This window comes from Notothenia coriiceps, unplaced genomic scaffold (genome assembly GCF_000735185.1).
Source record: "Notothenia coriiceps isolate Sejong01 unplaced genomic scaffold, NC01 NC01_scaffold00004495, whole genome shotgun sequence".
Taxonomy (NCBI): domain Eukaryota; kingdom Metazoa; phylum Chordata; class Actinopteri; order Perciformes; family Nototheniidae; genus Notothenia; species Notothenia coriiceps.
Window position 1 is genome coordinate 324,465 of NW_011337196.1, and position 26,147 is coordinate 350,611.

The 26,147-nt window shown below is 41.3% G+C and overlaps 2 protein-coding genes across 2 annotated transcripts in view; both read right to left on the reverse strand.

Moving 5' to 3' along the window:
• Nucleotides 1-74: 74 nt before the first annotated feature.
• On the reverse strand, nt 75-6,215 carry usp14 (ubiquitin specific peptidase 14 (tRNA-guanine transglycosylase)). Its single transcript, XM_010767639.1, has 16 exons — nt 6,104-6,215; nt 5,043-5,188; nt 4,446-4,478; nt 4,221-4,325; nt 3,755-3,858; nt 3,595-3,653; nt 3,378-3,508; nt 3,200-3,280; nt 3,030-3,112; nt 2,734-2,848; nt 2,455-2,520; nt 2,236-2,328; nt 1,999-2,127; nt 1,794-1,857; nt 1,108-1,215; nt 75-515 (listed from the first exon to the last, which is right to left on the reverse strand). Exons 1-16 carry the CDS (start codon nt 6,117-6,119, stop codon nt 370-372), a joined length of 1,479 nt encoding a protein of 492 aa, XP_010765941.1. The 5' UTR covers nt 6,120-6,215; the 3' UTR covers nt 75-369.
• A 1,914-nt stretch (nt 6,216-8,129) lies between these two features.
• Nucleotides 8,130-26,147, reverse strand: part of rock1 (Rho-associated, coiled-coil containing protein kinase 1) — a 37,038-nt gene continuing 19,020 nt past the window's right edge. The window contains exons 8-22 of the mRNA XM_010767648.1: nt 18,939-19,087; nt 16,535-16,719; nt 15,878-15,947; nt 15,692-15,795; nt 15,334-15,499; nt 15,133-15,226; nt 14,961-15,049; nt 14,671-14,862; nt 13,169-13,334; nt 10,768-10,838; nt 10,544-10,632; nt 10,031-10,109; nt 9,617-9,878; nt 8,752-8,959; nt 8,130-8,572 (exon numbers count right to left, since the gene is read on the reverse strand). Coding sequence (XP_010765950.1) covers nt 8,521-8,572; nt 8,752-8,959; nt 9,617-9,878; nt 10,031-10,109; nt 10,544-10,632; nt 10,768-10,838; nt 13,169-13,334; nt 14,671-14,862; nt 14,961-15,049; nt 15,133-15,226; nt 15,334-15,499; nt 15,692-15,795; nt 15,878-15,947; nt 16,535-16,719; nt 18,939-19,087 — 1,976 coding nt within the window. The 3' untranslated portion in view covers nt 8,130-8,520. The remainder of the gene's footprint in view (nt 8,573-8,751; nt 8,960-9,616; nt 9,879-10,030; nt 10,110-10,543; nt 10,633-10,767; nt 10,839-13,168; nt 13,335-14,670; nt 14,863-14,960; nt 15,050-15,132; nt 15,227-15,333; nt 15,500-15,691; nt 15,796-15,877; nt 15,948-16,534; nt 16,720-18,938; nt 19,088-26,147) is intronic.

Sequence of the window (26,147 nt, forward strand, 5' to 3'; positions counted from 1 at the left end):
AAATGACTAAAGAGAAATATTTTGCTTTTATGATATGAGCACCTTAGCAAAGGCTTTAAAAAATATACAATGTGTATAAAACATTTAATGAAACTGCAGCGCTAGACTGAAAGTCCTCTTTCAAAGATCCAGTCCAGAGATTGCCTCTCGTCAAATCTCAATTTTTAAAGCCCACTATAGTTGAATATTTAACACCTTTTGACAGAATTTGTTTTTTTACAAGCATCTGTGTTGGTTACAAAAACAAACAAAAAAAATTAAGGTCATCAAATCTTTAAAGACACCAGTTTTATTGCACATCTATGCAGACAGTGCTTGGAAATGGCATTTTGTACTCGTTGTCTTTGTCTTGGAGGATGTCTTCCACAGCTACTGATCCTCTTGGAGGATTTCCAGCCTGCGGGGGCCGTACAGAAGAACGTACGCTATATGCCAGTCCCCCCCGCCGGACAGCCGCAGGATGTCCTCGGGGGTGACCAGGCTCACCTTGTCGTCGTCAAACTTCACCCACTCATCTGAGGCAGAGAGCACAGGAAACATTTAAAAGGTCCCCTATTACACTGTTTCTCATCAACATATTATAGGTCTCAGATATATACCAAACAGATCGTGCATTGCAGCATCCCATAATCCCCTCTGTTTCCAAAGTGCTGATACTTTTACTTTAGATGAAAATAAGGAGCCACGCCCCTCTGCGAGATATTTGGTTAAAAAGAACACAAGGTGCTCTAGGAGGAGATTCAGGTGATAAGGAGGGGGGGGGGACCTTGGTGGTGATTGGCTAATGGTTACACAGCCAAACATCGTTATGACATCATCAAGTGGCCAAAATCTGATCCAGCTCATTTTCATTCAGGTTTTTATAGAAATGGATCAGGACAAAAAGAGAGAGAATCTTTTTTCCTGAAAATTTCAGAATCTCTTGACACAGAGGGGACACATGTTGATGTAGAAAAGACATGAACAAAGATTTTGCATAATAGCTGACCTTTAAGTTCCTCAACATCTGTCTAGCTTCCTCTAGGCTTGTATGACTATATATATATATATATATATATGTCACATATATATACTAAATGTGGTGCAGTGTGAAACAGCCCCGCTCACCTTCTTTCCTCTTGACCCAGCCCAGGTAGTGGCCTGAGGAGCTGGAGCGGCCCTGGTGTGTGAGCACAGCCTGCAGGTCGTAGTAGCCGCTGTTGTTGGAGCCCAGGTCTGCGGGAGAAACAGCAGCGTGTCACAACTCATCCAACCGTGGATAACCATTGACACAAACAGACCTTAAATAAGCTACCCTCAGGTGACATCACAGATGGATAACAGAGTTTGATGCAACAAAATGTAGCAGGGATTTCAACACTTTTAGAGACGTGACATTTCATTTTGGTAAATTCAAAGTTTTCAGTAAATTAAGAATCACTGTCTGCCTTTTTGACAACATATTTTTTTCGCTGATTCTTGGCAGCAATACCGGATTTTTCAGACGGCTAAAAGCAATTTCCCCTTATGGTGTTAAAAAAGTGCCTATTTAGCGGTTTACATTTGATAGAGAAACCCATATTGATTAAGGGATTCTTATTCTTTAGCATCCGTGCCAGAACCTGGAATATAATATGAATAATACATGTTATTTATATAGTGCTTTTCATGGTGCTCAAAGCGCTAAATATAAATGCTAATATATGCTACCCTAGTCCTTGATGACACACACCTTTCCCCTTTATGCTGATATTGTCTACATAACATCATGGTAAGATTCCTTTGGGTATTTCACCCTTAGTGTAAAGACATACCATCAGGGAAGGAGAAGGGCTCATATTTCATTTTTTCTGCAACTCCATCCGGTTTCTTCACCACCTAATGTACAAAAGAAAATGGTGTGTAAATCTCCAGAACTGGCATTACAAGATATGATCATGTGGGAGCTTTCATGCTACCAAGCTGAGCATGAAAGGTAGAGAGAATTAACCAAGAGAAGTTGCTATAGATGTGCTCTACCTGTTTCTGCGCATTCTCTAGCTTCTTGTCCTCGACCATCTTGAACTTTGACCTGATGGGGAGCATTTTCTCCTGGACCTCCGCGGTGCACAGCTCGTAGACATCCAACATGAGCGGGAACTTGACATCCTTCAATAAGACAACATTTTGCTTTCTTTAGACTTTGCATTCAATTCTAGTTAACAGTCCCCGTTTCAGATAAGTAAGTAATACCAATAGTGACGGCTCAGTACAGACCTTAAGCACTTTAGCATTGACGGACTCCTTCTCTTTGTAGAAAAACCGCACCATTTGAACAGTCAAGTAGGCAGGGAGACGGCTGAGTTTCGACTAGGCGGAGAGGTAGGAAACATTTCAGAATGTAAACATACACTAACATCGAGTTTGTAGATAAAGAGTAGACATTACCACTTCTGTTAATGGCCAAGAAAGCGTAAAGGAAAAAGAAACACTTACAGATTTTATATACATGGCATTTCTTTCCAAGGATGGAGACATTTTTGTGATTTCTTCCTGCAGTCTCTGAAAAGAGAAAAAGTAGAAAATAGAATTAAATCCTCTAGAAACTAAAATAATCACCCTCCAGTTGTCTTATGTATTTTATTTAGTTATTTGACTGAACAGTTAAATGTAAGGTTGCCATGGTCGCATGACTCTCTAGACTCTTGAACAAAACGTTGTGCTCCCGTTTCGATGCATTTTAAAAAGCGTAAAGCTTCCTGTTCCGGAACGTACCAGTCTTAGTCCTGTTGCAAGGTATTTGACTTCTTGGTTGATGAAGCAGCTGAGCTGGAGCTGGTTTTCCTTGCCTTTGATTGGCTCCTCGTCCTCAGCCTCTGTGCATTTCATACTGAACACGGGGGTTAAGAAAAAGCCAAGAGGAGTAGTGTGACAGCAGGGAGACATTTCTCGGGTCTAACTTTAACTATGACATTGCACATCACTGTTAACGACCAAACCTTCCAGTCAAACTATACTGAACAAGGACTAACATAAAAAAAAGTGATGAACGGAGGCAGCTGCAAGGATACGAGGTTTCGAATTCTACACCGAAGTACTGGTCAATGAGGTTCTTCTTCGTGGAGGCAGAGGCAGCTGCGCTCTCAGACTCGGTCTAAATGTTTAAAAGACAAAAGTGGAACATGTTATTCAAACAACGCCTTCAGCGCACAGGGTAAAGAAAAAAAGAGAAATACTTTACCTCCATGGGAGTCTCGGGCTCTAGTGGCTCCAACTTCTGCTGAAGCACTCTCATCATCTGCAGCCAGCACTCGTTGGCATCCTGAGAGAACAAAATAAAGTTGATTCAAAGAAAAATGCAGGTACAGGATTTGATGCATGGCTGAATGAATGTTAGTTAGTGTGGTGAAGTTTCTCACCTGCTGGAGGTACTGTCCCTGGTCCCCCTTCTCAGCGAACTGTGGAAAGGCCATGTGAAGGAACTGCAGCAAAATGATGGGTGGCAGGCTGGAGGAGGTCTTCTCCATGGTCTCATACAAGTCACGAAGGGCTGAGGATGAAACGATAAAAGATATTAGCGTTGAAACCATTAGTTGCCATGATTTCACAGGGTTAAAAATGCACTATGCCTCATACCTGCCGTGATGTATTGGGATGGGGCACTTGCTCCTGAAGATCGCAGAGCACCTGCATACCTACAGGGAGAGAGAAGGTTTCAGCAGGAGCCACAAAACAACCACGATGGATAGGAAACGCCCGCTTTGAAGCATTCATTCTGAAATGAGGCTCGACCCACCTCCTAAGTGCAGTTTTGAGCTCTGGCACAGAGCGCAGGCACTGCACTGTGGCATTCATGTAGCAGGTGTTGCCCAGGTTCGTCAGCCCACAGGGCAACTCCAACTGAAAATAACAAAGACGGATGAGTTCCTCTACATTGTTATGAATGTAAAATACAATTTACAAAACATATACATAAATAAAACAAAAGGGATCTGTCTTCGGTTTGGTTTTAAACCAAAGCTGGCATCGTCACAGAAAATGTTTTCTGTGAACAAACAGGTCTTTGCTGTGAGGAACTGACCATTTCTTAACAAAGATGTGAATCTGATTTCCCAATATGTGCATATTAGTGTGTATTTAATATATAACATCGTCTACTTGGTAAACATCACATGGGGTAAGCATGTTTAACTGGCAGGGTCGGTGCGCAAAACACCAATCACCATATTTGTTTTAGGCTGGTAATTTTGAGGCTTACTCACCGCTGAGGCCAGCTGCTCCTCAGTCATGTCTTCTACAAACATGGGCCGGACGGCGGGCTCCTCAGGGAGGGCTTCTGCTGAGCCCATCATCAGGAGGGTCATTCCCTACAAAAAGTAGAAACACACAGAAATAAATGACCTATTTGTTCAAAATGCATTTAGTAGTATAGGTCTGTGAACTTAGAATTGCTTGTAATGTGCAATGAAACAGATCCAAATACTCACATTTTTAAGTTTAATGTTTCCCCATTCATCATCCTAGAATAAAACGAAGCATTGGTTAGCTTATTAATAACAGTTAAAAGAATACATCTTTTACATTGCCGTGGTGTGAAAAACAATGAATGAAAATAATTAAAACAATAACGTATCAGTATATCTTAATACTTTCCAACTTGGCTACCCTGTCCATGGCACACAGCCTTCTTCGCACAAGGTTTCATTTAATGCTCAGTGTGTTGTGGTTCTCGTTTGTTTAACAGCTGAGCATTATAGTGTTCAACAAACACAATTCAAACGGCAGTAAAGTTACTATTTTCACCCTATAATAAACACACATTTGATGTTCATGTAAACATTTACAATGGTAGGGATCGTCTGTGCTTTTTAATAGTTTTGAAAAACAATGTGATGTCTAGAATACACTGGCTTAAAAAAGGATATACTTGTAAGTAGGACCAATTGTTGAATGTTTTTTATGGAATTTCTAAACAAGAAAAAAGTGGAATATTCCCTAATCTTTCAGCACACATTTTCTTCACATGCAACACAGAACCAGAGGACTGTTGTTGTTGTTGTTGTTGTTTTTGTCGTTGTCAGTACCTTCAGAGTGCCTCCCTTCACCATGACCTTCTGTCTGTCGGGCTGAACTCCTGACAGGGCAAAGAGCTGAGCCTTGAAGACCATGGGAGGTTCCTCTGTGTTCAGCTCTACTGCATCAAACTTCTCTTTGCCCCATTTCACATTTACTAAACAAAAGACAAGGGATAGTATACAAGCATACGTTAGACTGTCAGTGTAAGTGTTAGGTTAATACCATGACTTTGTCAATCTGCTGCCATGTATGACACAGCATCTAGTTAGCAACAGTAACGGTTAAACTGCTACATGGAACCAGATAGCTGCAGTCCAACTGAGCTAAAAGCACAAAGTGAAAGCAAACATATAACGCCACTTGGCTGACAGTCCACTTAATTAAAACTGTTGATCAGCCATTTTAGAAATCCAAATAAGATTGATATCATGTTAACATTGTAAACTCTATTCTGTTCCGTGGGCTTTGTTTGTCTCCAATAAGCTGCAACTGCAGTGAAGGGTTTCTAAAGTGTACAATCATGATTCGGCTAGCTTGGTTAGCGAGGCTAGACGTGATTTTGTACATTGTAAAATCCGTGATGTTAAATCAAAAGGCGGCACTACATTGCGTAAACATACGAGATAAATATCTTAAGGTTGTGCCGAGATACAATGTATTTAAATAACTTGTTAAACTACCTTACTTTACTGTTACCTGGTTAACATAGCTAGCATTAGCTGGCACTTAGCAACAGTAGCTGCTTTTTGGTTTGTCAGATGTCAGTTAGCAGTTCCGGCTAAACCAAACTCATAATGTAAACTCCACATACAAAGGGCGTTAGCAGCGTTACACCTTTGTATGTCCCCCTGTCTTTAAATACTTTATGAATAATAATAAAAACTCCAGTAGTGGCCTAACAAGATTGAAAGACTGCCTGCTAGCGTTAGCATGCTAACTGCATATCATGCTAACACTAGCAAAGTTAGCATGCTAAATGTATTTACTGCACTAAAACACGTGTAAGAGTGCATGTTTATCCAGTATTTTCCAGTGGCAACGAATATGTTGTATTCATCCATTATCCTACCTGTATACACCGGCATATTAGGCAACCTTTTACTTCCTCAACCCTTTGTTTTTTCCTGTTTCGATCCACCGGGGCACGAATGAAGAGTTGGCTAGATCTCAGTCTGAACTTCATTCAAACAGAATGACGCTGCAACAACACGCTGGGAATTTATCGATGCGTGCTGTAATCTACTAGCAATCCTGCCGCTTGCAATGCTCCCAGACTACACACACCCAGATCAGTCAGGCATATTAATAACAGTCTTTATGGGAGGGCTATTGTAAGTGAGGTTTGCTCAGTCCTAAATATTCCTAGCAGGTGATCCCCTGCATTATATAAAAACTCACCTGAGTTTGTTTATCCCTGTTATTGATGCTCCATGGATGGATGAATCTTAATGGAGGGCACACATCGATTCATAACATGTCTGTGCAGTGTGTGGGTATATGTAGTGAAAACTACTATAATGAATGATAAAGATATGTTTATTGACATATCCATCAGTGCGGACTTCAATGCAATTAACCATGCAAATTATCCAAGACAAGAATAGATCATAGTTCCAGTGCTTTTTTTTTTAACTGAACACAAAGTTACAAATAAAAAGATTGCGGAGGTATTCCATAATCCTCATGTCTCTCATTATATACACTGTAGGGGGTTTGCATTAACGGGACATTACCGTGTTAGAGAAACAACATGTAATTGTTAACAAGGACAATCAATGACACATGTGGGCTCGCTTTAGGTACACCATCCCGAAATTTGTCTTATGATATGAACTGATTCTAGGGACTCTGTTTTGACACGCCAACTCTATTGCAAAGTGTCCGTAAAGAGGAAATCTAATATATATATTTTATATATTCAAACCAGAGAAAATATGTTCCAATAAAACCACACGTGTGGCAATTTCGTAAAAAACTAAATGATGGAAGAGTTGAGATTTGTCTTGTTATGGAGGAAAAAAAGAAAAACAGATATGGCAGTAAAATCAATATCCAAACGTTAAGGCACTAGGTGGGCCAAATGCTACACCTGTTTAGTCTACAAATAATTTACAATTCAAACAGTGCAGTTTTACATTTGTTAACTTAATGTTTTCCTTTTGAACCATGTATCTATGAATCAATGTAAGGCAATACATTACAAAAAAAAAACAATACGAGAAAAAATGACAATGTACCAAATAAACAGAAAAAATCAATTAAGCTTTAAGACTCCTATATGCCATTACAATGGAATATTCCTTATGGCTTGGAGCAATAAAAATAATTATAATAATAAAAATAATGCATAGATTTAAATGATGATCTTGCATGCTCCTCACTCAATACTCAAAACATCTAATACTTTATGTCCCAATGTCCAAAACCTGATAAGTGACTTGCAGAGTGATACGAATAAAGGCAAAAAGGCCAGAGATATGACAAGAAGGCATCTGTCTTTTTTTGTTTGTTCCTGAAAACAGAAGTATGCTTGCATTAGCTTGAGAATATGTCGTGTGAAGGGGGAAACAAATTATAAAATAGATATTCATTTTTCCACCCTTAAGACACAAGCACTCACTGCAGATCTGCAAATCCCTGTATGACGGTACCTTAAACTGAACACATACTTGCAGGAGTCCCAGCAAAACCCCCATTAACCTTCCCATTTCCATTACAACTGTCATATAACATTAAACACAGTATGTCTCCATGACATGAGTCCCTCCATCGCTCCACTGTCCATCTTTATTTCAAGACGAGTGTGCCATCTTCTGGTAGAAATGGAGAGCTGCAAGTTTGTTGAGTTGACTGACGTTTCTTCTGTATGTGGAAAGGTGATGGAGGTGGGTATCAGGCCTCTTATTGTCCATGATGCCTTGCGTCTGACATGTGTTGCAATCTTCCAGCGCTGGATATTTATCGATATACATTTTCTTTTTTAATGAATTTTCTATGCAATTCAGGAATCCCAGTTGTTTTCTTTTGAGGATGAGGAAGGAGGGAAAGTTTAGAGTCCAGAAAAAAATCCAAAGGGTTCAGATGGTTAGCTGAAACAAAAAAAAAAACAGAGACAGGTGTCCAGTAAAAGAGCGACATTATATTTGCCTTGGTTAGTATCCCAATCTAAGTCAACATACACTGCAACACCGTTATCACCACTGCCTCATGTTCAACAGGTAATGTCAAAATCCTTAACGTGGATCATTCTCAGGAAGAGTTGCATAGTAAGTCTACGAGTTAGTTACTGAACCCGACAAAACATTAGTGCCAATTAGAAAAAACCCAAGTGTCTACTGGAAAGAGCCCAGGAGTCAACCAAGCAAGCAACCAACCAACCAGGAAGTGTCTCGTGTTAGAAACACCCAGTTACACAATTAATAAATAGACGGGTTTTAAAGCTGTAGAGAAAAATCTAAAAATCAACACTTTGTGAAGAAGTTCCTGTCAACAAGTGCTGGATGTTGTGTCTGCTGCTTGGAGGCTGGACTGCGCTCTGCTACAACACAGGGGACAAACAGCAGGTCACGCGACTGACTTGACCACATCTCAGCCCACCAGAAGGGAACTAATAAGACTTCTGACGGCAGCACACCCTCACTTACCGCCTACAACAACAGTACAGTGCCTTATTGTGTCTCAAAAGCCTAAACATTGGTCACAATTTGTTCAAGTTACCTCAGCTTTCCTGTATTGCTTTTAGGGTTCTTCCGGAAGGACTGGTTTGGTCCGGAGCGAGTGGACATGGTACGAGGTGAGGCTCTTGAAAATGTGGATGGTGGGGTCTTGGGAATCTTCTTTCCAAGGTGGCCAATCCATTTCTTCTGCTCATCCTGGGTCAGGGCCAGCAGGAGCATGTCCCGGGCAGAGGTCACATCGTAGTGTACTGCAGGGGAGAGCACAGGGTGATGCAGAGTCAGTTCGGACAAATACGACCTCTAAACTACTCCCCATTACAAGGAGGGTCTCTAAGATATATAAAAATAGCTAGTTTTGCCTAAACCCCCAGAGATTCAGTGATGTATAAAATACGAGGGACTACTTGTTTAAGCTCTTCTTCATGGTATTTCATTGTACTGTATTCATTTAAAAAAGGACTGAAGACACTGCTACTACAACCAAATAAATGTTACGTACGATTAAGAACAGGAAGTCAAATATACATAACATATAACGTGCAATTACTGTTACAATTGTGGTAGTGTTATGTAATATCAAACGTTTTTTGTGGAGGTTTTGGATTCTAGGAGCACAATAGAGTTTATTTAGTGCGTCCCCGTTTTGTTATTCCTGTGCAATAGGATTCATATTTACGCCTGTGACACGATACACAACCCTGTCGTTGGTTGCCGTATGTAAACATAACATCACTTTTGTTTATTTACAAGAAACCGGGGGACATTCTGCAAGTAACCCATTTTGCCACATTTCACTTTCCAAAGTCATTGGGGAAATCACAAATGCTTTTACGAAAGAACCTTGAAACATTGAGTTTATGTAAGCTTGTCTTCTCGAAAAACAGCCTACAACGCCAAGATTGTACCTTTGCAAGGAGCAATAAGGTCCTCCTTTTTGTCGAGGTGGTCTTTGTGGCACTTGACGTGGCAGCGGCGACACTCCAGGGCCGGAGGCGGCTTGAAGACGTGCCACAGAGGCTTGGAGCACGCCTCACAGTTGGAAGGGAAGTGATACAGCGTGGGGATGAACTCGTGGCCTTTGTGTGGGAGACAGTTGGTCTTGTCGCCCTGTGGGACTGTTTCCATGTCCGCCTCCTTCCTGCACTCTCCCTCATTGGCATACAGAATCTGAAACGAGACAAGAGTACGTCAAAGGAATCTCACAAGACAGACATTTCTGAGGCATAGCAAAGGCCTCTGTGAAACAAATCTGCACTAAAACAAACATTTGAAAGCAGACTGCAAATTTGAGGATTTAAGAGAAATCTCGAGCATCCAACCTGGAATATTCTTGGAATTTCTTCTGTCTCGGCTCGGTACACGTCTCCTTGTGTGACTGGTCTCACGTGGAACAGTTTGCTGCGGAAGGAGTAACAACATGAGTCATTTCATATAGGGCTGCTCGATTATGGCAAAAATCATAATCTCGATTATTTGGGTCAATAATTGTAATTGCGATTATTAAATGCGATTATTCATTGACTTCGAAAACTTCCATTTATTGGAGAATTTTTTTTTGAACAGTATGTTTTTAACAGTTTATTACCTGAAACCCCCCAAAAAAAAAAAAAAAAAAAAGTAATAATAATAAAAAAATAATCGTTTTAATCGTTTTATTTCGATGACGTTGTTTTCGTAATCGTTGCAAGCCATAATCATAATCGCGATTAAAATACGATTAATTGAGCAGCCCTAATTTCATACCAGAAAAAACCGTAACCTGAAACACGACTTCTGGAGGATAATTGCTTTTCATGCAGCATAAAATGAAGGAGGACAAAATAAATACTTACTCGATATCTAGTACCATTGAGGGATTGGACTGTTCCTTATCCTGCTCATCATTGTAGAACAGAATCTTCTTGCTGCTCACCACCACATACTGGAAATATTTAAGAGAACAATGAGAGGAAGGCGGATATTGCCCTCAAGGGGTTTGCAGCATTCTTAACACTCCGTGACATACTTCAACACAATGCAGGTGCGCAGAGGAAAGGCCAAATAAAGCACGACATACCTGCTTCTTCCAGCCGTAACGCTTGATATTAGCACGGTTCGGAATGGACAGCCAACCCTCCAATCTGGATTCTGAAAAAGCAGCCCGGATGAAACAGAACTTTAAAATGTATTCAGTTGATTGAATGTACTTTGGAAAAAAGGCCATGCAGTGGTTGAATCCAAACTCAACTGGAGACAAAAATGACAAAATCCATTATCGTTTCAGAACAGCAGGTGTCAATGTGACTGCTCTGGAGTAGGTGATTAAGAGTTTAGATATCCCATGATGCTAATACACACCCCCCCCCCATGCAGGAGGAAGACATAAACGTCCCTGGTACAGTTAGCAAAGCATGGAAGATTTAATAATTGAAATTACGGTGAAGCTTTAAGCAGGAATAAGTGATTATTAACACTCCATGACCTTAATCACTCACTCCTTTAACAGAAACAACCATGCGCAATGCAGGTTTTTAAACATTTCAAATGATACATTTCAAATGCATGCTGCTGAAAACAACACAAGTTAAATGGGACGAGTGAACTAAGAGGGGCTTCTCGAATAAATGTGGCACTGTGAGGGAGGTCTTTGTGTCCAAACGAGCAGTGCTTCGAGGTGAACATGCTGAAAAACACAAGTGTCAAGTCTTTCGAAGCACACAGCCCTATGATGAGCTTCAAAGAGCCTTTTCCGCTTTAAGACGTGTTTTGAAAGGTGCTGAGTGTAAGGCGGTAAACCTCACAAGGGGCGGAGTTTAGTAACATGGTAACCTCTGATGTGGTTACTTTACCGTTGGTGCTGACATTGTGACATTTAGCAACCTCACTGCCAGCATCTTTGCTTTACACCCCCTTGAAAAAGGCCTTATAGATGATGTTGGTCAGACTAGGGCTGCACGATACTGGAAAAAACTGACATTGCGATTTCCCCCCCCCCCTGCGATATATTATTGCGATATGAAACATACAGGAATTGAAGAAAAGACAGTTTTTTTTCCCACAGACCATCCTTTCTTGAACTTTGATGCTATACAATTGGTATTTTTTTAACTATATTTAACCGGATGAAGGATTTTAGTCACGGACGTCTGGATCTTAAGTCTTCAGAGCAACAAGCTGAGCTAGCTCGGTTAGCAGCGCCGAACCGCCCTGGAGAAACACATGGAACTACTTTATTCAGTGTTTTTACCTTTTAATCACCGGGTCCGTTTGCTTTGGAGATTTGATTGTGATTGGTGGTTTGCTGTCACTCACTCAAGGACCCCTGACATGAGAGCCGCGCAAGTTTTCCTTTTCTAGCAAGCAGCAAAATAATTGTGACATGACGTGTTTGAGTTGATTTGCCTACTTAATATCGCAAGTCATAAAAAATAAATAAATAAATAAAACATTGCACGTCCACGCAACGTGAATATCGCGCATGTGCATATCGCGATTGTCGTCGCGACACGATATATCGTACAGCCCTAGGTCAGACTGTTTTTGACAATTGGGAAGGATATGTTCCAAACTACTCCATCAGGCTTCTTTCAAAAGTCTTGTTGAGTTCCCCTTAATATCACCTCTGATAAAAGAATACTTTAATAAAAAAATATCAGGGGGCAAAAAGACACACAACAGCTGCAGCACAGGCCAGGCAAGAGGGGCTTGTCCACTCAGTTACTCACAGAGGACAAAGGAATAGACGTTACAAAGATAAGTAGGGAACCGACTGGACATGAGGGAAATAAAGAGAGAACGATTTAACCACAGGCACCATCATACTGTATATGAAAACAGACCTACAACAACACATAGTGAATAACATGTGTTAGAGGAGTGACTTGTGAACAATTGTTAATCATCACACAGCAGTGAGTATTGAAGAGAAACTAAACGTGAAAGACTTCCTCATCTTTGTGAACCAAAAACCACAGTCTGTTGATCTGACTCGACGTTACGTTTAAGGTAAAGTAGCCGTTTCAGTTTTTCATATTACACTCTTTTAGGAACATTGTAGCACCTATTGTAACCAAAACCAGGCAAGTCTGGAGTTGTAGAAATCTACGCATATTTGAAAACAAGGAAATGGTGAATACACATTATCAACCCAATACATCTTGGATGATGTTTATCAAAATGTGATATTTAAAAACAAGAGGGCCTCTGTTGCTTTCATTCAAATGACGCATGAAGTTGGTGGGTGAATTTGCAGTCCAACCGGTGAAACCTAACTGAAACCGTAAACAAACACCAACATTTTAAAGCTTTAATTGTTTAGATTTGTATCAATAAGACTTGATTTCCAGACCAATGCCTTGAAAGATATGAAAAAACGTTATTTAGACTTAATGGCGGCTGAAGATTCCTGCATCTAGGACTTGACTTTCTGATGTGAAGTAACATTGGCAGCATCATCGTCCAGTCTGTGGTGACCCTACCTGCGAGGTTGCTGTCCGTCTCATCCGCCTGCAGGCTGGTGACGCTCGAGTTGTCCATGCGCAGCTGCAGGTCGTTCAGTTTCTCCCGGAGCTGCTCGATGTCGCTCTCCTTGCTGTCCAGCTGCATTTGAAGCTCGTTGCGATACGTGGACTCCTCTGTCAGTTGCTGTTGGTATCAAAGCCATGAGATTGAGGTTTATAATAGAGTCTCTTTTTATTTTTACTGGACCAGGGGTGTCCAAACTATGGCCCAGGGGGCAAAAGCGGCCCGCAGGCCATTTTGAATCGGCCCTCAGCTAATTAAAAAAGAATAATGAAATATGGCCCACAAATGAAACTTGTGCTTGTATTTCTTGAATATATATGTAAAAATATATTACACAGTATTCATGTGTTAATCAGCAAATTTCCAAATAAATGCAGTTAATTAAAGTAGAAAACATTTTCCAACAAATCTAAGATGATAAGAAAAAAGCCTAATAACTTGTTTACATAACAGGCTTGAAATGTACCCTTCATATTTCCTCTTATTATTACATTACATGTTAGATGCGTTTTATCCAAAGCGACGTACATACTCAATACTGTGGGCATTCCCCACAGGAGCAATTTGGGGTGAAGTGTCTTCAGGGACACAACAACATGCTGACTGCAGTGGGGTTTGAACCATGGATGTATAATAAGAACTGGATACAGCGTCGGAGGCGGGGTCTCGTTCTTTCCTATGAGAGCTGCTCATTGGCGCATGAAGGCAAAATGGCCCAACTTTTGAGAGAGCGGAACGTCACAGATTACCCATCATGCCTAGCTGTCAGAGCAGAAGAACCCGTATGTGCGCTCACAGAGCATGCGCCCCTTAAGCCCCGCCCCCCGAACTCCCACTCTCGGCTCAGTAGAATGAATGGAGACAGAAAATAAATCTAGATTCGGCTTTTAGTGCATTTTACAACTTTAAGGACCGAATGATTCCAATAAAGGCTATAAAATAGTTCATAGTGAGTAGTTTATTTAGTTTAAAAAAAAGCATCCGCTGATTTACAGACGTCTCTTTCCCAATGTTAGTCAACGGGGAAAAGTCTTTCTGGGCCAGGTGACGTCACGGACTGATACGGAAATTGTAGTACCGCCGTTTGGACATAACAAATATTTTCATCAGAGTCTGGCACACTTCCTGGGGGCTTGGTTTGAACCTGTGCTCCCATGATCCGAACACCAACGCACTACCCACTGCGCCACACGCCTCCGTATTATATCAAAATAAATGAAACCCTATGGAGTGCTGTGATGTAGGCTGTTTTTTTTCTTAAAGCATTTTCAAGTATCAAGCATCATTTATTTAAACTTGATTGATTCGCTAACTTATAACTTAACTGATAAGCCAATATACCTCACCTCTAGTGAGTGGCCCAGCCCTTCGTAGATTCTTCTGTACGTGGCCCTCGGAGAAAAACGTTTGGACACCCCTGTACTGGACTATTGTATACTGACACTCGTTGACTTACCGCCTGCATCTCGCCCAACTCCTTCTGGTACTTGATGGCCATGTGGTTGAACTTATCCTTCTCCTGGTTCAGATCCAGCTGAAGCTTGCGGTTCTCCTTCTCCTTCTTCCGCAGGTCGGCCGTGCTGCCCTTCTTCTTGTGGTCCAGCTTCATGTCCTTGCGGTTCATGATCTCGGCCAGCTTGTTCACCGCCTTTATATTGAAGTGGGCAGATAGAGGGAAAGCATCAGCCACCACTCCCCACTCGCTTTACTGGCGTGTACAACTGAGTGAAAAGGCCGCGTGTTTACCTGAGTCTTCAGTGTGCGCTCTGTGTTCAGGACCTTCTCATAGTTGGCCTTGATTGTATTTGCAATCTCTTCCTTCTGAGCTTCATACTCTGTCGAGGAAAGAGAGACTCGCTTAACAAGGTTATCATAATGTAACAAGAGATGTGAAGATCAACAAAGTTAGGGACAGTACCTTCATTCTGAGTGCCAAGCTTCTCACTTAAGTCCGACTTCTCCTTGCTGAGGATCTCCACATCTTTGGTCAGAGTTTTATTGGAGTCCTCAAGCTGCAGGGAAAAGTCCATATTATCACTTGTTCAGGTAAGGATTGAGACAATAAATTAAGATAATATGTATTGTGCAGGGAAATACAAAAAATGTTGGATTTGCTTACCCGTGTAATAGTAGACTCCTTCTCCCCTACCTCCTGCTTATGTCTACTTGTGGCCTTCTTGTTCTCCTGGCTGAGCTCAAAGTACTGCTCCTCCTGCAGAGCCCGGGCGAGCTGCTCTGACTCGGCCTTGGTCACCGTCAGATCCAGCTGGGCAGACAGGGAGTCCCTTTGTACGGAAATGAAACAAGTTTGATGTGTTAAAAAAACAAAGAAAACAAATAAGCATGCCTTTTAGAGCTGCTGGTTATCCTAACACCCCGATAAACGCTCTTAACAATGTGTCAAACTGATATTTGGGAGGTAACATCAATAAAGTGATGGCCTTGAGGCATTCTGTGAATATGATTGCGTCTCTTACCTTTCACTGCACAGCTCCTGCACCTTTTTATGAGTGTCTTGTACCTGCCGGTTCCTTTCCTCAATCTCCTCTTTTAGCTCCTTGACCTGAGTTTTGTAAAGCGTCTGAGGGAGGACAAACGGTTTAGTCGTCGGCTTTCACATTTCATAAAGAGGACACGGACACCTGGGAAGCGTATATACTTACAGAAAAATACTGTTCGGCCTCAAGCTGGTCCTGAAGTTCCCTCATCTGTCCCTCATTGCCTCTGTATTGTCTGTTAAAACATCAACCAAATACATTCAGTACTTTCATTCCTTCAATCCAGCACATTCTTAACAACAGTGTTTACAAAGGTACAACCGGCAGCAGTAGCCAGAAGATTAGCATCTGAGCGTGGCGCTGGACTTTAAAGCCTAATCCTTTATTGTAAACACTCCGCAGAACAGATTTGGCATAGTCACACTCTAAGCTGGAATAATAGCGCTTATTTGCAAATAGAGGCAATTGCAGGTCAATTCACGCCTTGACTCCCAAAGAGCATTACCAGGGTATATGCAGGAGTCCTGAAGTCAAATGTAATACCTTTCAAGACCTTTTTTAAGACCCCGCGGACACCCTGCTCACTGGCCATTGTAGCAACAGAACATTAGATCTCATGGCTGGAGCTACTGCCAGTTTATTTCAGAGTAACAGGAAGTGGCAGAATCGAGGAAGCTAACCCAAATGATGATCATTTAGTATTTACATGGAGACACAATGCATTGTTGTTAGTGCATTGACAGCACTTGCTACATTTAATGGAAGAAAAAACAAGTCATACATTTTATAATTGTTTTAGATTGTAGTGCCGGATGAACTCACTTGGTCAGCTGTGCCAGTTGGAACTCCAGCGAGCGTTTGCTCTCCATCGCCGTGTTGAGTTCCTGTTTGACCTGTTTCTCTGAACACCGCAGCCGGTCCACTTCCTGCGAGCGGCTCTTCAGGTCGTTCTGAGACTGGACTCGCTTGCTCGACTCCTGTTCTCCCTGTATCCGCAGATTCTTCACCTGGGGAAGGACGACACGAGAGAGAGGTTAGTTTTTAAAGTGGTGGAGAGACAATGCACAGTTTTACCCATGGCCAAAACATATCTCTCTGTCCCAGCAACATCAGTACCAAGCAAGAGAGTTTTTTCCACAGCAGGGGAAACGCCCAAACACCCCAGCTTCTAGCTGGAAATGTGGACATGCTCATATTCCTAAAAGATAACCTTGATGATGCTGAGTGAGTGAGTGAGTTAGAGTTACTTGAAAAACTAAAGTGAAACTTGATTTATTCTATTGCAGGGTCTGATTATTATATTGTTGACACTTTAAAATACTACTATCCTACTAAAATGCTGTACAAATCAGATTTATTATTTAATAAAGGAAAAAAGATTCAAGTAAAAAAAGAAAGAAAAAAGAATTCACATTTTTTTCTTTATTTTTCAATATCGCGATAAATATCGTATCGTGGACTTTTTATCGCAATATTATCGTACCGTGAGTTTATGGTATCGTTGCATCCCTAGTGATTATCAAACTTTTTTCAATAATGTGCCCCCTTTGAAAAAAGATTCAGCCAAGTACCCCCTGATCAGCGCAAAAACTATTTGTTAGGGAAAAAAGCCTATATAAAAAGGTACAGTACAGCGCTGCACCATCAGTGTCTGATTTATTAAAACAACCTTGTAACTGAGAAACACTTAAATTAGCATTTAAGTGTTTCTCAGTTACAAGGTTGTTTTAATAAATCAGACACTGATGGTGCAGCGCTGTACTGTACCTTTTTATATAGGCTTTTTTCCCTAACAAANGCATGAATTGAGGTGAAGTGCCGCTTCAGGTTGTCTGATTTGATTACAGCTACATTCTGCATGCAAATCAAACAAGTCGGTTTAGCATTGACGTGGTCCGGTAAAAAAAACAATACTTCTCAGTCCAGTCAGTTTTGAACTGAAGGTTCTCCTGGTCTACCTTCCTCTTCTTAGCGAATTCCATCCTGGGTTTGAGTTATCCACGGCCCGTTAGTGTCATGTTGGTCAATCGCTGGGCTGGGATGAAAGGCGGCTAGCTGGCGAGCTAATGTTTATATGTGTTTGCCGCTATTCCAGGTGGTGACGAGTAAGTCAAGCGCGCGAAGCACGTCTTGCATATGCACGCGATAAGGTCATGGGTCAGGTTTACAAGTGTCGACGGAGGTCAAAATAAAGCGAAACCGCGGACATTTTATTTTATGTTTTTATGTTATAACAAGTGAATGCCAGTAGATCAGCGTGGGCTATGCATTTGCCTCTCGCGGGCCGGATCTGGCCCGCGGGCCGCTAATTGGGGTTGGCTGTCATAGAGGAACGCGCGGAGCAGAGGTTCTGCCCCAACAGCATCCAGAGCTGTTTAAAGAATTTAAAGACAGACAGGTTAGCGAATGTGATAGATAACATAATTACATCATGCTCATCTGCAATGTACATTTGGTCAATAATTATTTATATTAATGTACTATTACATGTTAATAAAATATAAAGTGAACTATCAAAGAAATCACATAAACTCAAGTATAAAGAAGAGACCATGTTGTAAGAAAACACTTAACAGATCAACTATAATTGTATTGATCATGAAAATAATAAAAGAAAAGTATCGAAAAAGAAATGGAACTGCTACCTCCGCGACCCGACCACGGATAAGCGGGAGAAGATGGATGGATATTCGAAAAAGAATCGGAATCGCAATTCTTGACTTGGTATCGAAACCAAAATGTTGGTATCGTGACAACACTACTTCATATCATAAATACAGTGAAAGTGAAATGTCTTTATTATCTGTTCTCAGCGAGGATGGCAGGGCTGCAAGAGGACAACAAACACTTGAAGTACAGCCTCACTAAAGTGGAGTCAGAACGCAAACAGGCCCAGGAGAGGAGCAACAACCTGGAGAAGGTACACACAAGAAGTGATAATGTGCAAAATACAAATGTCCTTTCAACCTGTGAAATGTAGAAATTGCTATTATTTTGTGCATCGCTAATTAGATTAAAAAAAACAAAGTCAGTTGTGTGTTTTGGCTTGCCTTCATGTTGTTGGCCGTCTTCACAGGAAAAGAACAACCTGGAGATAGACCTGAACTACAAGCTGAAGACCCTGCAGCAGCGTCTGGAGCAGGAGCAGCTGGAGCACCGTCTGACGCGGACACAGCTCACCGACAAATATGAGTCTATCGAAGAGGCCAAATCAGCCGCCACCAACGGTATGACCTGTGTCGGAGCATGCCTCGCCCCGCTCTTCTTCTTCCTCTTTCTTGAATCCTACTTGAAGTTCTCTCGCTCGTATATTTGAATCCACTTCTTCCCGACCTCCCCTTCCTCTTCCTGTTTCATCGTTCTGGTCTGACTCACCTGCAGGGGATGTTTGGGTGGGAGGAATTCAAGGAGTGTTAGCCTGCCAGCATGTCAGGACAGTTCCTTTTTACAAATCTTAACGTTTTAGCAATAGAACGATTCTCTGTCAGTAAAGCTTACTCGTACATGCTGGGAAAGGCAAAGGTCTTCTATGAAATCTCTTGCTTGTAATTAAGGATCATTTGTGTCAGTGTTACAGATGTTCATGAAGAAGATTTTAACAAGTTTTAAAGACGTTTGTTTAATCTACAAGAGTTTAAAGCGCCAAAAACACACTGAAATGTACTGAAAACAATTCATTTGAAACAAGTACAGCTCATACCCTGCCCTTTGGTAACAGAATGAAATCAAAATGGTGATCAAAAGCTACCTAAAATCTGATTTTGTTTTAATTCAGTTATTTTTTTAGGTCTACTGTTGTTCAGACATGGATAAACGACCACAACACATTTTGTTCTTGCTTTTTCCGCACCTGTATTCCTCCATTTAGTTATTATAAATACAAGAACAAGGTTAGACTTTAGACGTACCAGAAAGATGGACTCTCAGTTTGACTTCAGATGTTGATGTTCTGTCAGGAAAAAGGAAATGACTGTTTTTTCTGTCACCTCGCTCCTCCAGCTGTTCAGTCGAAGATGTCTGAGGAGAATGGAGCGAGGATGCGAGCGGAGAGCCGGATAGTGGAGGTGGAGAAGCAGTGCTCAATGTTGGAGTTTGACCTCAAGCAGTCCGTGCAGAAGATGGAGCAGCTGATGAAGCAGAAAGAAAGGCTGGAAGATGAGGTAAGGAATCCCTTTGACTGTGCTAGTCCCTGTGATTGGTATCAGTGATATCTAACCCAATGGTTCTCAAATGGGGGTACGCGGGCCACTAGGGGTACGTTGGAGTACTGCAAGGGGTACGTGAGATTTATTTTATGTTAATGAAAGAAGAAAAAAAAGATAAATATACCAATTTTAGGAAAATTAACGAAGTTTGAGCAGTGTGGGTTTTATATTACCGTAATTTTCGGACTATAAGCCGCGCATTTTTTCCCATTTTTCGACGCTGCGGCTTATATAACGGTGCGGCTAATCTATGGATTTTTACAGCTAACGGCCACTAGGGGACCTCCTAAATCTATGGATTTTACAGGTTACAGTCCACCACCTTTAACTTTATGGGCTCTATGGCCGGTCCGCGCCCCCCACCTTTAAGCGGCGGGTTCCAGCAGGAAAAGCTGGAGGCCGGAAAAGAGTGAGACAGGTAGCGCGCAAAAGTAAAAGTGGAACCGAGAGTGGTACGAGAGACAGAACGAGAGCAAGACAGACAGACATTACGAGAGCGAGACAGTTTGTCCCCGTACCACTGGTTGAAAACCACTGCTGTAGATCACTGCCGGTACGTGCGCTGGGAGCGCACCGTTTAAGTTTGAAAGTTGAAAAGTTTGTGTGTCTGAAACGCTATGTGATACAGTACAGTTTACACAGCACAGTACATGTTCTGTAGCTACTATTGCACTAAATGGTAACACTTGAATACGTTATGCAAATATGCAACTGGTTTGTTGAAATGTTAATAAATGGGAGCTTCCTCAAACAGCCATCTCTTTCCCGACAATCCCCTCTGTGCACGAACCCTTACATATGGTGATTAAACATTAAAACACCTGCGGCTTATAGTCCAGTGCGGCTTATATATGTACACATCATTCAATTTAGCTGCTGCGGCTTATATTCAGGTGCGCCTTATAGTCCGAAAATTACGGTATTTATTTGTTTGGTTTTTCAGTTGAATTATACTTAAAGTTAAGGGCAATCAACTGTTAAAAACATACTGTTCAAAAAAAAATCTCCAATAAATGTTTACACATTATCATCACACATTCACATTATGGATGTTTACAAAGTCAATGAATAATCGCATCTAATAATCGCAATTACAATTATTGACCCAAATAATCGAGATTATGATTTTTGCCATAATCGAGCAGCCCTACTCTGTGTATGTTCTCTGTTTCCTTCCTGTGGGCACATGCGTAATCGATTGCTCTTTTTTCTTGTGCACAGGCGACACTCCTTTCTATGCAGACTCCCTGGTGGGGACCTACAGCAAAATTATGAACCACAAGAATGCCCTGACCTTCCCCGACGACAGCGACATCTCTAATGATGCCAAGAATCTCATCTGTGCTTTCCTGACTGACAGGTTAGATAGTGGCATACTAAGCACTTGAGGTGCCACTTGAAGTGGGCTCTTATCATTAGAACCCTTTCCTTGTTTAGGCATTGATTGTTTCCTGGCTTAGAGAACACTCTGTGGAAAGAATCTTCAGTGACGTCAACATAATAACTTAGAAAATGTGCTTCTTTGCATAGTTGCATAATTAAAGAAATTCTATTGGTATTGTGAAATAATGTACTGTTAATAATAAAAGTATGTTCCCCACAGGGAAATTCGACTTGGCCGTAATGGTGTCGATGAAATCAAGAGGCATCCTTTCTTCAAGAACGACCAGTGGACATGGGAGAACATCAGAGACAGTAGGAGCCTTGTTTACTGTTAACAATGCACATTACACCTCCCATATTATTTGGCTGTCTGCTCACTGTTACCGCAATCACAAAGCCAGCCATCATGTTTTCCATTTGACCTACTACGGACAGTTGCAGGAAATTCTTGTAGACGAGCCATTCATTCAGTATCCTCTCCAAGACTAAACGTGATTCCTGCTCAGAGGAATAATTGGCAGCACAGCATTTTTTGAGGCCAACAGGGGGGAAGCAGTCCAATGCAACATGTAAATGCACCAGTGTTGACGCTGCAGCAGAAAGAGATTAGAAATGTTGGGCTGAATCCAGGAGCTATGGTCGGTTCTTTATTGGCTTTATTTTGTAATACTTCACGAGGCTGAAGTCAGCACTTTGCTGTGGGCCACCGCTGTCGTTCCACTGGCTGAGCAGCTCTGCTAGCTCCCTGGTTTCCTTTGTTTTAAAGAGATCTGTGCTCCAGAAAAACTGTGCTCTGAAAAGAGAAACACTTACTCGCTGTCTCTTATCTATCTGGAAGGGACGTAGGTTTAAAATGACATGCAAATACAATGCTGTTAATATACTGCAAATGTTAAAAAGATGTCAAATTCTTATGTGATTTGGGTTAACCTATTACTGTTTGATTAGCCTTTACAGTGAAAAACATGAAGGATCTTATTTTCCCGCCGTCTTTATTGATCTAAAGAAACTCAGAAAACATAATGTTTTTCCCCTATTACTCACTGTGTTAAAAAACATCCTGAAACTTGTTATTTACATTATCTTTGTATCATTGACTGTGCTTTTAACACACACTGAATAATTAGCCATAATGAATGGTGGCTGTTCATATTCTGTATCTTAACTAATATTCCATCTTCTCGTGCCCTGTGTAGCGGCTGCCCCAGTAGTGCCTGAGCTGAGCAGCGACGTTGACACCAGTAACTTCGATGATATAGAGGAGGACCGGGGGGAGGAGGAGACCTTCCCCACACCAAAGGCCTTCGCGGGCAACCAGCTGCCATTCGTAGGCTTCACTTATTACAGCAGTCAGCAGTGAGTGTGCCACACATGTTTATAACCCAAGTGCAGAACTGTTAGGATTCTTGCATCACTAAATGGCCCTAACATTATATGTGGATGTAGGATTTTTTTAAAGCTCTGATTAAGCATTTTTCAGTCAGTACTCCACGTGTTAATATGACTCGTGACTTCAGGAGCAGCCCATAGGGCGCACTCTCTGTTTTCATGGTGGAAATCAATTTGTCATAGTCTACATTGTTTGAATACCTTATTTTGGAGAGAAGGTCACGGATGTATGAACTCCTTGCTTAACCTCTAAATGCTCCTTTTACAACAGCGGTACCTATTTCTTCTGTTTATAGGTAGACGTCGTTTTTAGGAGGGATTTAAGTATCACTGTTGTAAACATTTCTTCAATAATAAAATGTGTTTTTGTTTCCAGCCTTATGCGAACCTCTCCTGCCAACGCAAAGGCCGTTGACAAACGTAACAGCCTCACAAAAGAAGACAAGAGTCATGTAAGTAGTAGAGCACAACTTTAAGGAGCTTTAAATCATAGAATATCTGCCTATTTCTAAACCGTTTCTTTACTTCAGGTATCTGCGCTGTCTGTATGCATGACGTTTTAAAGTGCACCTATCATGCTATTTTTAGGCAATAGCATTGGTTTCAGATATATAAAAAACATGTCTATGAAGTGTTTTGCTCAAAATACCAAACAGATCACCCATTCTAGCCATGCCTCATATCCCTCTATTTCACTTCCTGTTTCAAAAGTGCTGATTTTGGGTATAAAGCTTTAAAAAAAGAAAAAGGAGGGGGCTGAGCTCATGCGGGACCCGGCAGCTACTGTCTAAACTAAATACTGCCGTGATGAAACGCCATATCATGGATTATCAAGGATTATCTCTGAAACAGTATGGAGCTCAAAGGCTTTCTCTCTTGCCGGTTATACCACAAGTGAGTTCCTTTTTACTTCCTGCTTCTTCACACACATGCTCTCCAGTACAGGTTAGCTCTGAGTGTTAGCGATGCTAATATAAACACCGACCGTATTACGTCCAAAACAGTCGGGCATTGTTTTTGATAGCAACGTTTCTGATAGAGCTGTGGGTCCACATTTCCGATATTACATCATATCGGACGAAAATCTGGATCAGCTCTGTTGTATCCCCGTTTTTAGAGATTTGGGTACAGAGGAAAAGAGAGAGGGTTTTGTTTTCTGATGCTGCGTGAGTTCCCTGACGCACCGGGACACATATTTATGTTATACAAGACATTGATAGAATCCCTTTACGGTTGTTTTATTGTGTGTTTGTAAGCTGGGAGGCCCTGCAGGAGAGGATCTCCAGCTGGAGTTAGCAGTCCACAGTGAGATGCGCTGAAGGATTGACGTTGTGATGCAGAAATGCAGGTACAGAATCAGGACTTTCATTCATAAAGATACAAATAGACACTTGCATAGTCAAAACCAGGCATGAGAAATTCTATAAATTGCTCTACCAGATTCATGTCAAAAAACCACCACAGCAATATTAAGATGTTTTAGGAAAAAACATATCATATATACTCTAGAAAAAAGTCATTTTCATGTATCTAGTAAATTCGGATATTTGCTAATGTAGAAAAATGCCACAATAAGTGATAATGACATAATGGTTATCTCATAGGCCTTTGGTTGCAAGTGTGCATGAGTAATTCTTACATGCTAGGTTAAATAGTAAACCACACTATTTATCAATTCTCACTTTATTTCTGTTCTCACAGGACAACGAGCACCAAGATCGAGAGATAATAAAAGAACTGGATGAAAGAGTTAAATGTCGACCATTTTCTCATACGTCTATCTATGATACCAATAAACAATATATGGATAAAAAGAATGCATCTACACAGCTTTTTGTCTTTGGATTTGAAAAATTAGAAGTTTGACATAACAACATTTTAGACATTCTGTTCAAATCAGGGTCTAGATTGAAGATGGTTTTTCCCATCAAGCCACGTCACAGACTAGTTCTTCCTTGACCACAGGCGAACAGAGGAAGAGTTGCCGAGCCGGGGATCTCTGATGGAGAAAGACAAGATCATGCTGCAGACACAGATTCCAGAAGTACCAAATATAAAGATAACTGGACCAGATGACAGAGAAGAGAGCGCAATCTGGAGAATGAGGATGAATGTATATTGAGCTGCTGCTGATGCTATGATCCAGACACTGCAATTAAAAGTATAATTGGAGAGTGGAGCACGGAAAACAGCGGTCTGCAACATCTTTGATGAACACTATCTCTCACTATCAACTTATCTGACCTAAGAACATATTCACCACCTTAAATAAATACTGGTATCCTGGTTAGGCTGCGATTTTGGGGAGAATAATCTAATGCAATTATTCGTGACAGATTATTGCAGATTTTAGTTAAGCAAATACCTCACGAATATTGTAAAAATGCGCCACAACTCTGTGCGAGAGGTCGTATCAACGTGCTCCTTAGTCTCAGCACCCCCGTCAGACCCCGACTACGATGAAAAGAATTAACTTTATCATGAAACGTTCCGTTGGGTGCTTTAAAGTCAAGCTCAATTAAGGTTCCCCCACCCACCCCTTTGGTAAAAGAAAACATGTGATGGAGTCCATTACATACCTGACTCAGCATGTCACAATAAGACTGGCAGGTGATTGGATCCTCAATCTGTCTATCACCTTCTATTCATGGCCACTTCTTGATTTTGGTTTTAACAATGGCTGGATAGTATGTGAGAGAATGCACTCTGATGGTTGATGACTACACAGAAGTAACAAAAAAAAAAAATGGATAATAATCGTTCAGGTCCCTTAATCACTGGTGACCTTCCTATGCTCAACTGCTGTCTACGCATCATATTAATGTTAATAATCTACGCTCATGGTCCGTCTAAATTTCTTATTGATGGCCGCACAAAACAACATTAAGTAATATGATTGCAAGCAATAACACTGTAGAGTAAAGTAACTACATCTGCGTGAAATGGTTATTTAGTTAGATTGTGTTTTAAAGACAACTTGGATGTGAAAATTAGGATCTTATTATTGAGCTTCCGTCTAAAATTAATTTCTGATTTGTTTCTTATGTATCTTGAAGGAGCAGCTTGAAGATATGAGGAAAATCAGCAGAACTCTCATGGCCTCAAATTTGAACAAGATCACCCAGCTGCAGATCATTGTATTCTTCACACACATGCGCGAGCAAAACACACGTCGCGCGGATGTCTAGTGAGAGTAGGGGCATGCATGCAAACCTCATTATTCCTTACCCCTCACTCTCTATTAGTTGATTGGGAAGAAGATTGGAGAAAAGAGCCAATGATCCTCCTGCGTGCAGAGTCAGACAACGGCGCAAACATGAGACGAGGAAGAGACCACACAGAAAGATGGCCAAGTCCATGAGCAGCTGGAGCTTTGAACGGGAGCTGCAGGAGAGGAGACCGCGCCGTGGACGGGGAGTAAGCCAGCTGGCAGAAGGAGCCCTGCTGCTTCAGAGCAA

Coding starts and splice junctions, on each gene's coding strand:
- usp14 (XM_010767639.1), bottom strand. Junction 3,509..3,594: donor ATCCCAATACATCACGGCAG/GTATGAGGCATA, acceptor TTTCATCCTCAG/CCCTTCGTGACTTGTATGAG. Junction 2,521..2,733: donor TTGCAACAGGACTAAGACTG/GTACGTTCCGGA, acceptor TTCTCTTTTCAG/AGACTGCAGGAAGAAATCAC.